Raw genomic sequence first — 12,414 nt, forward strand, 5'->3', positions numbered from 1 at the left:
GTGAAGTAATACTGAATCCCAAGAAGAGGGGGGCTCTTTGGGGGTTTTATGGAATCAGCAACTGAGTAAATAATTATTTGGGATGGGATGCTCTTTAATGCAGTTTCCTTCTTGGAATCTGAGGTTGCCTCGCTGGCACAGGGTGGATTTGGGATGCCAATTGTGGCCGTCCTAAAAAAAGGGATTGCCAGAGTGCAGTACTCAACCTTTGGTAATTTCTTCCAGAGATCAGGGCGGTGCAGTCCACATGGGGTTGTTTTCAAGATGAGGCAGAAGCTGCAGCTAGTGCAAAATGTGGCAGCTAGACTCTTATCAGATGCAACGTATAGAAATCATACAACGCTGATTCTGAAGGAGCTGCACTGTCAACCAATACGCTTTCATTCTGAGTGCAAGGTGTTAATGGGACACATAAACAGTTTGGGGACTTGATATTCAAGGGAGAACTGGCAGGCCTGAGAGTGGTGAGGCAGGAACCAATGCTTCCCAGGCTGGAAAGAAGCACCACGTATCCATATTTCAGCTGCCCAGGCAATCAAGAGACCTGACAAGCACACTTGAACCTGGAAGGACAGGAGAAAAAAAAAAAACCGAGAACACACATATAAAGCCTCCAATCTTTGCGCTGCTGGTTTGAGGCCCCCTTTTTGCTCGCAGTAAAGATTCGAAGCAAGGTGAGTTTTGTCTGGGAGCCGTCTGCCGAATGAGGCCAAGAGCTAATTAGAGTTAAGTGTCTGGAGGTCTGCGATTTACTGCCAATGCCTAACAAGAACAACCTTAGTGCAAAGTAACTGCAATTAGATGTGTCTGTATAATTTTAAATGGCTGTTGTTTTATTGATTGTTCCCTATGATTTTTTTAATGATGGTCAAATAAGAAATGTTATAAGCATATAAATGAATTGTCCCATTGTGCAAAACTTAAGGGGAAAGCGGGGGGGGGGGGAACAAAATAAACAAACAAATCTCCAGCCCAAAAAGTGGCAGACTTGTTTCAAAAGTGACATCACTTAAGAAATAAATCTCTATCAGATGAGAGCAAATCAACTTTATTATAGTCCTAGACCACAGTAAAAACCAGAAACATATTTAGCATGACAGAAATAGTAGTAAAATATCAGAGGTCATCATATATACTGTGAAGCACATACTGAACACAACACTGAATCGGATGCTAGCTTGTTAGGCCCTGCTAGAATTTGCAAACTGTAGAACAAAACTTTGCTACAGATAGAGAGATGGATGGATTCTTATCTGAGTGTAGGGATGATAAGTACAATAAATCTGAGTACCCTTGGTAAGCAAATAGAGGGTACTTACTCTCTGGTACTTACTTACCAGAGATGAGCATCTGCATTAAGCTGACAGTACAGGAGGATGGGAACAGTTGATTTGATGGCACTGGGACAGCATTGGATAATCTGCCTACATGCAGCATTTTCTTGGCTTCTCTTTCTGGGACTCAGGTAGGAGGAGCATTAAAATTAGCTAAGGTCAATGCCGCTCCAAAATGAGGAATTGTGTTGTGATTGAGAGATTGACCTGGTTTTAATTTTACAAACAGGCTATTCACACATAGGTCTCTTGGCAAGGAAGCCTGCTCATTTTGGCCTTCCATGTTCAGTACCCACTGCCCCAGTGCAAGCTTGGGTTGCTCGTATCACAGCATCAATATCATGTCAGTGGAAAAGCCTTCAGAGGCCCATTTCTTGGCAAGTGATTTGTTTCAGGTGGAGTTAAATGTATTGGGTAATATTAAGAAGACCAAACTATTTGGAAAAAGGATAACCTTGGCCCACAGGCAAAAATGTTCAGCCAGAGGCCAGTCTCAACTTGGGTGATGCCTGCTCCCTGTTAGAGTCCCATGTTTGAAATAAAGCAAGTAACTTGAAATATATTCCATAAGACTGTGCATTCTCCAATGTAGCTATCTTGTTATCACCAGCATCTGCAAGGAGTGTGTGTGTGTGTGTGTGTGTCAAAAAGGCAAGGTGGTAGTTGCAGCAACATGATCAAAGGCCCAGCACTTCATATTGTGGGTGCAACATTGATACCCCTATAAAAAGAACATGGCTTGGTTCATGTAGCCACATCTGCCATCTTACCATTTTTTACTCCCTCTGCAGAAAGCGGTAGTTCTCAGGCAATTGCATCTCAGATAGATCCCTATCTACATGCAAGAAACAAAGTGCAGGAAAGAAAAGCAGGTTATATTGTTTCAATAAAACATGTTTTATAAAAATCCAAAATATCCTCTTTCCTGCTCATATTTTAGAGATTAAGCTAGGTTAAAATGGATGCTGAGCATAACTCCCCTATTGCTCAGCTGACCTTCTCCATTCAGTATATGCCACCACCTAGTGGTTAAAACTTCACATTACATCTACTATGCAGTAAATGTAAAGCAGCAAGAACAGATGCCAACAGCAGATTTTGATAAATTCACTGACTCAAGTTCTAGGTTGCATGTCTTCAATACATTATTTGATGCAGATTCACTACTAAGCACCTCAACTCTAGAGGTGGATCAAGGATCTTTTATGGTGCTACATTTTAGAGGGAAGACGTTCAGATGTTTGCATTAGTTTAGAGGCCTGTACGGAGCTGGTAATGAGACTGAAGAAATGATATTGATGCGGCGAGTGTCCTTGAATGTTTTCCAACTTTTCTAAAACATGCACACATACACACACAATCACCCAGTTGCTGTTGCTGGTGGAGGACTGAAACAAGGCAAACACACATTCACACTTCTACTCAGCACCATTTTAACCAAATTTGCAGCCCCACACTAATGTTTTTAAAATGAAAAAGCAAAAAGAAATGAAGTGAGATAACCTGATCATGGATCTCCCATGATGGTATAATTTTGCCTTGAGGCAGGCTGCGTGAAGATCTGTTCAGTTTATTAGCCCTGGATTGCTAATAAACCTGTCTCAAACACCAGCAATTTGTCTTGCTTTTTTCACTGTAAATCCTTACTTCAAAACTGCAGTCCTACCCCATTATGCTAAAGGCCAGAGAAGTGATAGGATGGAGATGCTGCTGCTGCTGCTGTCTGAGCTGTATGCCACCCGACTCCCAGGGACATGTTAGAAATGGGGACTAGGAAATGTGTTGTAACTGAGGAGCAGATACTTTCAAAACTTTCAGGAAGTCAGTTATATGTCTTTAAAAGAAAACATAAAAGTTTCTTAGAAATTTATCCAAATTGTTCAGGTATCTGTTCAAATTAGCCATTTTAGCAAAACTCTTGTCCTAGAAGAATATCCTCCATCCACTTCTACTTCCTCATATCATTTAGCCAACCACAACAGGGCACCAAAGGAATACAGAAAAACCTTCTCAGCCACCATCTAGTGGGCATCTGGATTTTGGCAGCCCAGATACTGTATGCCTAAGAAAAATTTCTCTACAAAAACATCCTCCTTTGTTCATCCCAGTCTTCCCCTAAGACCAACACAATGTACTGATAGGAAAGGCCCTATATTTACCAGTCTGGAATTGTTTGCAATTGTTGAAATGGCTTTTTGGACCTTTGTAATTCAATAAGAACTTGACTTCCACCTAAGAATGATGGATATATAGGCAGAAGATGTAATCGGACTATTTAAATCTGGGCCTCTCAGTTGCCAGCAAGACATAATAAAGTGGGGTCTGTTGCTCCCAAATCCAAAAAAAGAAGGTCTTTTTTTCTCTCTGATACCATTTGGAATGCAGTGAAGAGGAATGGTAGGAAACAGTTACCAGAAGAACTCACCCGTACCTACAGTTGCTCTTCCATCTCAGATTTCCGCCAATTCCCTATCTTTGGATCCAGACACAGAAATAATTACCAGCAAGGTGCTATCAGGGTGACAAGACACTGCTACTGTACTCTGTGGCATTACAACTTTTTTCTGGGAAAATGCCTAACAGTTGATTGAGATGTCAAGGCTGGCTTCATCTTAATAGAAAACTTTGTTTTCCAACACGTAGACAGTCCTGACATGGCCAAATAAATATATTCCTGTTTATGTGGCAGAAGGGGGAGGTATGGTCATTCATTGCCAGATGAAAGCTATTTTATATATGTGCAAAAGGCGATCTCGAAGGAAAACAAAATATACATTCTAATACTTGGTGCACATGCATCCAATCTACTTTTATAACAGACCCCCCCTTCTTCCTGCCTTGTATCACCACTGGCTTAAATCTTGAAAGGTTTGAACGTCACCAGGAAATTAGTACATGCCCCTGAAACATCAGGCATGTATTAAGCACAAATATTCAACTTGGTGGGTTGGAACCTGCTAGGTTCGAGAAGCAAATAGACACAAGTTATATATCAGGATGACTTCCTAAGTGACAGAAATTGCCCTGATAAATCTTTTCCAGAGACTGCTTTCTTTAGGCTAATTCATCCTAATATCACACAGTATGGAACAGTAGAAGATACAATGGAGAAACAGAGACTTGGGATGCAAGCAAGTTGATGACAAGCGATTTTATTTTGCAAAACAATCACTATACAGCAACAAATACAACTGCAAGTTGGATTGAAAAACATGAACTACCTACCACCAGTCATTCAAGAAATGCCTCTTTTATGATAACAGGCTCTAGAATTACCAGGAAAGAAAAGAATTCCACAGGCTAACAGCCTACAGTATATCTTAAAAGAAAAACAAATAAGAGAGATAAAGGAAATATCCCAGCACGCAGAAAATGATTTTATATTTCTCTTTGCTAAAGTTGAAGTGACTGCTAGGTTTGACCTTACCAGATTTGCAAAATAATAATCCTATATATAAGGGAATTTGCTTGATTTTTCTATTACTAGTGAGCAATAAAGTCTCCTCTACGTTATGCTCCTGGTGATTTCCTGTTTTTTGGCAACAGTATAGAAGCAATTTGCCACTATTTTTTTTTCCAGGAAGCATTTCAGTAATTACCTAGATCTAAACAACAAGCTGACCACAGCAAACCAACTATGCACAGCAGTCTTCTTGGGGCCCAGCAACTCCCCTATTTTTCCCATTCTAGGGAGCAGCAATACTGTACTCAATTTCTGGTGGGCTGCATTGTTTACTATCAGAAATCACAAGTCTGGATTAAGCTGATAATTTGGTTTACTATTTCACACTTAGTATCTTTTGGAAGGGATTTTAGGGCCTAGTAAAATAGAAAAACCCTTAGTATGTCTATTGTGACATGCAAGTCCACATTTTGGGATCCTTCTTGGATATGCTCTTGGCAAACAGACTCATTTGCAAACAGCCACAAAGAAGGGCAAGGTTGTAATTATAGATGTACATCATGTTAGGTGTAATCACATACACACATACACACACAAGCTTCCTTCCTTCCTTCCTTCCTTCCTTCCTTCCTTCCTTCCTTCCTTCCTTCCGTACCGTCCAGCAAGCAAGGTGGCTGCTGGTTTGGATCAGTGTTGACAGGCAATAGCTTCTGTACCTTTCTGTACCCTTCATGCAGTGATATGCTCATAAATGTGTGACAACCGGCTCTGCTGGCTCTGTTGCCACCACTGTGCTGTGCTGCAAGCCTCCAAACAGCTGACCAGTGTGCTAGGCATTGCAGTCCAGTTCTGCTCTCAACTGCTTGCAAAATGCCAGATAATTTTACAATCAGCTCTTGTGGGCTGGTAGAAGCCAGCTCCAGCACACCACTGCCTTCATGCCTAGGCTCACGCAGAAGTAAACACTACAGTATTGTAGGCAGAGAGGAGAGAGGACCCTACCTTCTAACAGGACAGATTTAGTCATGGTTTGGTTATAGACTTTCCCCCCATCTTTGCTGTGAATTCCTAAATGTGTATTAGATTATTATACTTGATCATAAAGCTTACTAGTCAGTGTTACTGGGTTGTGGTTTAACAGGCCTCTCAAGGATATGCTATCCAGCTATTTTAATAGGGAACAAACAAAGAAGAAATTCTGTAGAGATGATCTGATGTTCTTGTGCGACCATGTCCCTTTCAGGGCTGTTAGCACATTGTGTCCTTAGCTTTTAAACCAAGCCTAGAGTTGGCAAGTAAAGTTTCTGTGGATTTACCAGCCAGCCCATGCCCACCCCGTACCCAGTGAAAATCTAGAGTCCTGTAACATAGCACGTGCATTCCTTGTATTACAGCATGGTCACGTTCTGGTTCTTCAGCTTGTATAAGTTCATCAACTTCTGCTATTCTTTCTATGGAAAGACAGTTATGATTACAAGGACTTAGCTTCAAGATAAGAAAGGTAAAATGGCAGCATGGAATTAATGACTTTGGACACGTATGGTTGGTAAGCAACGTTATCATCTAGATTGTGTTCATATCTCAAAAAAGCAGATTACAAAATAGTCACAGATTAAACACTGTTCTGACTGGCTGACACTTAGCACTGTCCATGTCAGGTTCAGTAGAGCCTTGGACCCTCTCTTGCTCTAAGAGTGGAAAAAAGACATAAAAACACAGAGAGGCTGTCTCCAAGAACCAACAGCCCAGAGTCAGAGTGACAACATTTCATTAAAAATGCTGCTCTTTTTGTTTTTTAAATTCTTTTGAAGCAGTGGCACGGAGCCTACAGCAAGACGAGCTCTCTTGGTCTGATCCAGCAGGGCTATTCTTATGTCCTTAATCAATGTTGTGTTTGAACTTCATAGTTATTCTAAATATCATAGTAATCACAGAGCGAAACAGTCCTCTTGACTGCAGGCTAACTCTTAAGAAAAAAAACTACGTGACTGCATTATAAGCAGTAGGATCTTAACATGAGGCAGCTTCTGAGACGTAACATGTCAGGCTATTTATGCATTAGTTTATCCTCATATCATCTGATCAAGTACACAGTACATTCCGTTGTTCCCATCCATTTACAAATAATAGCCTGTCATTTATGAATCTGTTTTTAAATTAGGATCCAATTTAACTCTATGGCTGTTACAAAACAATTCTGGAGAAGTCCAAAGAATCACATCTGTGCATCTAATAAATTCATCTAATGAGAGCCAGCTCCATGCATCTTATGGGAGTGTATGCAGTGATACATTTGTTAGCTTTTATGATACCACAAGCTTCTTGTTTGTTTGCATTGTTGGTGTTTTCCTCTGAAAACAATTGAAGCATCATTCTTGAGACACGCCAGGTAAATTAAAACGTTTAAGAGGTAGCCCTTGTCCAACAGCTTCCAACACACAAAGCCATCCTAATGAACCATTTACATACAGGTCAGCTTGAGAACATGCAAATGTAATATAGGTGATTTTTAAGGAAAATGCCATAAATATGCAGGGTAAAATAGGTAACAATTATCATGTAGTCAAAACTAGCATATATTACATGAGTAGACAGTGGTCCACTTATGTGTCACATTACCAGACCATCTTGTATATCCTTTTAATTTCCATGAAGTAATGGTAGAAATCCCATAGACTCCAGGTTAAGTGCCTTTTCTCTTATTAGAAACCCTCTCATATACTTTTTATATTGTTTCTGCAGATTATCAGTCTATCATCTCAGTTATGCTACATAGGGAGCTTATATATCAGTAATCAATATATATTATGGATGCAACTCTCTAGAGCCTTGTTCTCCTGAGGTGCCCAAGTACATCAATGCAAAGATGCAATTTATAGAAATGGAATAACTTCTGATAAAACTCCCTGTTTTTCTTGGAATTTCAACTTTAGCAAAAGAAAAAATAAATAATTTAAAAATGTCACTCTTACTTCAGGTTTTTTCAAGGTAGAACAAAATCATTATTCTAAATGACATTTTTAAAATGTAGAATTCAAAACTATCATTTTGGAGAAGGAGGGAGAGAGGGAGGAAGGGAGGGAGGAAGGAGAAATAAGCAATATCAGACCCATAAAGTCAGTAATGGCAAAGAAAACAAATGAAGATAGGGAGAAAGAAAGAAGTACTTTTTCTAGTATCACAGAAGAGACTCGCATCTGGCACTAAAACAGGGACACATTTTGAGATGTTACAGAAAGCAATTTCATGCTGAGCAATCTTTTTTTTTTTGTATTTGTAAAAGGTTGAATAGGGAAATAAAAACCCTGCTAACATCTACTTTTACAGACCTAAAATTGCAACACCAAAGGGTGCAAGAGACACAGATACTGTGAATAAAGAATTAGAATATTCAAGTATGAGAGGGGGTATCACAAATGGCCACACAAATATATATATATATATATATATATATATATATATATATATATATATATATATATATATATAATATAATACTGTATCAAACAGATGGAGAGGACGTGAAACCAGTAGTGAAGACACAAACCTAGTTGCTTAACCAATATTCTAATCTGACATAACTCCATTGCTTAATTTCAGTAACTGCTCTTAAAAAAGAAAATGCTGCTTCCCCAGGACAGCTCATATGATTCTCCCCCACTACTTATTTAATCATTAAATAATTTATTGTAATCAGCTATACACTGACATAATTATCCAACTTCCACAACGTTAATAACTTAATTGCCTCTTTCTTCTACCCATTTATATAAAATAACCCCACCCTTTCTGAAGTGTTGACATCATTATTTGCCCTTCTACGTGGTCCTCAGACTCTCCTGCTTAAATTAACCTGTTGATAAATTACAGGGAGAGATGCTCCTTAATTCCATCCATCAACAAAACAGTCAAATGAGCAACTCAAGGGGTTGAACAAGGCTCTTCAAAAAGTAGTGGATGGCCTTCAGGCACATGGAAGGTCAAAATGCATTGTTATCATAGTACATACTCCATGCAAGACAGAGCAGAGCAACAACAATTGTCCAATGTAATATACTGCAATTGTACCCATAGAAAAGCCAAGATCTTCCTGCTGTAATTGGAAATCAGGCCAGTTTCTGCATCTATATGGATCTTTCCCCCAGTTTTTATTTTATGGTTACTACAGTCTTGGGATGTGACTTGATTTTAGACATAGTGAAGAATGAATGTTAACACCTGCTCAGAGCCCATTCCTGGCAAGAGCTCATGCCTAAATATTATGACTTCAAACACTGCTAACAAAGCAAATTCACAAGCCCTGTTTAGCGAGGGCTGCAGTGACGTCTTCAGCCAGGGTAGCAAGTTGAGGAGATTCAAGCAGGTTGATGCTGCCGGAGGAGGAGACATTGCTGAGCCTCCGAGGAGAGGCCACACTGGATCGGCCAGGAGACTGGGTGATGATTTCAGCGCCGTGGTCCACGCGGGCCTTTGCGTGCTCTCGGAAACTGAGTTTCTGGCTGTCGATCTGGGCAGGGAAGGAAGGTGCAAACATAAAAGGCAGCAGCTACAGCGGTATGAAGCTCCCCTGAGACCAGTTTCACTAACATTCCTTTAATTTCCTTGGAAAATGTTATCAGTGTTTCCTCAAGGAGGAACCTTCAAGCAGCACCTCCCTAGTCAAGCTTCAAAAGCAGGTTGCAGACGTGTCATTTGCCCAGCCTCTTTACAAAGTTCTCCTTGTTTCGTTGCCTGAAATCTCCTACAGCAGCACTGTTCACATTCACCTCATCTGTCTCTTTAAATAAGTCTAAGTGAAAAGGCAGATAGGTGCAGGACCCATGTGAGAAATGTTGCAGTGCAACTTTACTTTTGTCATCTGACCAGGACTTTCCAGGTTAATTGAATATTTGCCATTCATGACAGATTCCCTAGGCTGAAATAATTATTTTAAGAGAATTTGTACTCTTGTGGGCATTCTGTATACTCCTTTTAAAAAATATTAAAACATTGATTGAAATCATGTTTTAACTTCTTTGTTTAAATCATAAAACAAATGATTCTAGTCATACTCCAGCCTATACAATGTATTTTGTGAGAACTATGTAGGCCAGCTTTGTAGAGATTAAAAAAAATCAATGAGGTGCTTATGCACATTAAATAAACAAGTAAGTAAATAAGTAAGTAAGTAGGGACGCGGTGGCGCTGCGGGTTAAACCGCTGAGCTGTCGATCAGAAGGTCGGCGGTTCGAAACCGCGCGGCGGGGTGAGCTCCCGTTGTTAATCTCAGCTCCTGCTCACCTAGCAGTTCGAAAACATGCAAATGTGAGTAGATCAATAGGTACCGCTTCGGCGGGAAGGTAACGGCATTCCGAGCCATCATGCTGGCCACATGACCCGGAAGTGTCTATGACAATGCCGGCTCCAAGGCTTAGAAACGGAGATGAGCACCGCCCCCTAGAGTCGGATTCAACTGGACTTTACGTCAAGGGAAACCTTTACCTTTACTAAGTAAGTAAGTAAGTAAAATGTTTTTCTGGGGAGGTTTAAAAGAGGGAGAAGTAAATCAATTTTGATTAAATTTCCATTAATCCATTTCGCTGTATTTTACATATGACTTTTTTAAAAAATAGAAATGTTCAAAAAAGAACTGTAACGATTTCAGGAACAAAAAGGAGGCAAAATCTGGCCAGTTATGAATCAAACATGGAGGAATCTAGTGAGTGAAGGTAAAGTCTGAAAGTTTACATACATAAACAGGTTCTCACAGTGTAAAGCTTTGACTTCAGAGAGGAGGCAGGAAATCTCTGGAACTTGGCTAGGGTATAAGATGGGACTTTCTAACAGCTAAGCAGACAGTTAATTGACTTAGCTTCTCAAGCCCAGTGGGGACACAACAAGGTGGCACCAACCTCTATCTCTGTGTCAATCATTGTCCTTCTTACCTGCTGTATAGGACTATGTAACAGTTTGAACAACTCCAATATATTAAACAAAGGAATAGATAATCCACTATATTAATATACTGATAAGCTGTCAAGTCTATAACCCTTGATGTCTTACCTTGATGTTACCTCCTCCAGGCACATGGTGGGCATTTTCAAGTGAGCCAACCTTGGCATGGGCCTTTTCTTTAAAATCCAGTTTCACGCTTTCAATTTTCACTCGACCCCCACCTATATGTTAAGGGGGAGGGGGAAAAAACCTTAAAAAGAGCACAACTCTTCTGGTTCTAGGATTTAAATAGCATTTAAACCTACTATGTACGTATCAGATTACTATGTACTTCAGAATGAAAAATGCCTGTTACTGCTATTAGCTAAAATGCGGTACATCTGCCATACAGTTACTAAAATGAAATGTGAGATATACAAGTATTGGTGAACTTTCACAGCTTTGTGTAACACATTAAATCATTTTGTGGTTTGGTTTATTATATTATCTGAATCCAGGTCATGGGCTCGACTGTGGTTAATAAGGAAAACCTTAACTACACAATACAGCAAAGGCTATATTTAGACTACATTACCTTAACCATAGTTCGGCATGTCATTTATAACTTCAGCCATCATAAAACTGCAGTGCTTCTGCAGCAGTGCCTCTGCAGCTTCTGGGCATTTTTTTTATTGCTACTGGTCAGTTTATGCAGAAGGAAGTATTGTGTGAAAAGTAAGCTTCCTTGCAACCACACTTGGTTGCTGTAATCCTGATTGGACTAGGCTGTTCTCTGGTTAACAAAAAGCAGGAAGCGTCAGTTGGCCAGCTACCTCCCAGATGGCTAGGACACCAGCTGAAGATCTTTGCTAGGAGTGATTTGGTGTATCATCCTGATGGGGATGATGGGGATGTTTTACCCTCTGCACTACACAGAGACACAGCTTGCAGATTCAAATGTTACTTGGAGACAATTGCAATAGAGATCCATATTTTAAAACTCTTTTGTAATGTCTTAAGCTACCATGTCTTATTTGCCCTACTTTTAACTAATGATCAATAGATCTTTTGTCACAATTTTGCTACTTTCTGTTTTCCCTTTGAAGTGTAGCATACATAATAATTGAAAACGTTTACACATACAGATAGTTACATTTAAACAATGTTTGGAAAACACCCAGAAAAAAAAATAGTGGGAAACACTCATGAAAAACATCTGTCTTCCCTTTTAAAGCAGCTGTAGTCCAGCCATTTTTAAAATAATTTTTCTTTAAATATTTTAGTATTTTACTCCTATGGAAGATATTCTTCCTACAAAGTTGTTTTATGCAGTACTAGTAATGCAACTAATCTAACTTTCAGGAGAAACAGAATTTTCCTGAAGTTAAGGAAGCAGACTTCACATCTAAACTGCTGTATATGGCTACTTTCATAGTTTGATCATAATCTAAATCTTATTGTAATGAAAGTATTGGAGATTAATGAATTTATGTAAATGCAGCTCTGCACTAATAGCTGAGTTTAATGTACTCTGAAAAGAAAATTATATGGCTTCTTTTCGGTCCTCAACAACTAGAGGTTTCAGAAAGGATCTCTGCCAAGATGAACTTCAGATTTGAAAACAAAAAGGTGCCTTTGTGGTCCCAGGAAAAAGTGGCTGCTTTAAAAGCAATGTCAAACAGGAGTTACATTGGTGCCCCTGCACACTCTGAAGCACCCTTTTTTTTTACCTTCATTCAACCAGCACTGCATAATGACCCTACT

The 12,414-nt window shown here is 39.6% G+C and overlaps 1 protein-coding gene across 4 annotated transcripts in view; it reads right to left on the bottom strand.

Moving 5' to 3' along the window:
* Positions 1-8,260: 8,260 nt before the first annotated feature.
* The window catches only part of MAP2 (microtubule associated protein 2), a 263,185-nt gene continuing 259,031 nt past the window's right edge, over positions 8,261-12,414 (bottom strand). For all 4 annotated transcript variants that reach the window (XM_063317930.1, XM_063317929.1, XM_063317927.1 and 1 more), the window contains 2 exons: positions 10,780-10,892; positions 8,261-9,244 (listed from right to left, as the gene is read on the bottom strand). In XM_063317930.1, coding sequence (XP_063174000.1) covers positions 9,029-9,244; positions 10,780-10,892 — 329 coding nt within the window. In that variant the 3' untranslated portion in view covers positions 8,261-9,028. The remainder of the gene's footprint in view (positions 9,245-10,779; positions 10,893-12,414) is intronic.

Source organism: Candoia aspera, chromosome 1 (assembly GCF_035149785.1).
Source record: "Candoia aspera isolate rCanAsp1 chromosome 1, rCanAsp1.hap2, whole genome shotgun sequence".
NCBI classification, from domain to species: domain Eukaryota; kingdom Metazoa; phylum Chordata; class Lepidosauria; order Squamata; family Boidae; genus Candoia; species Candoia aspera.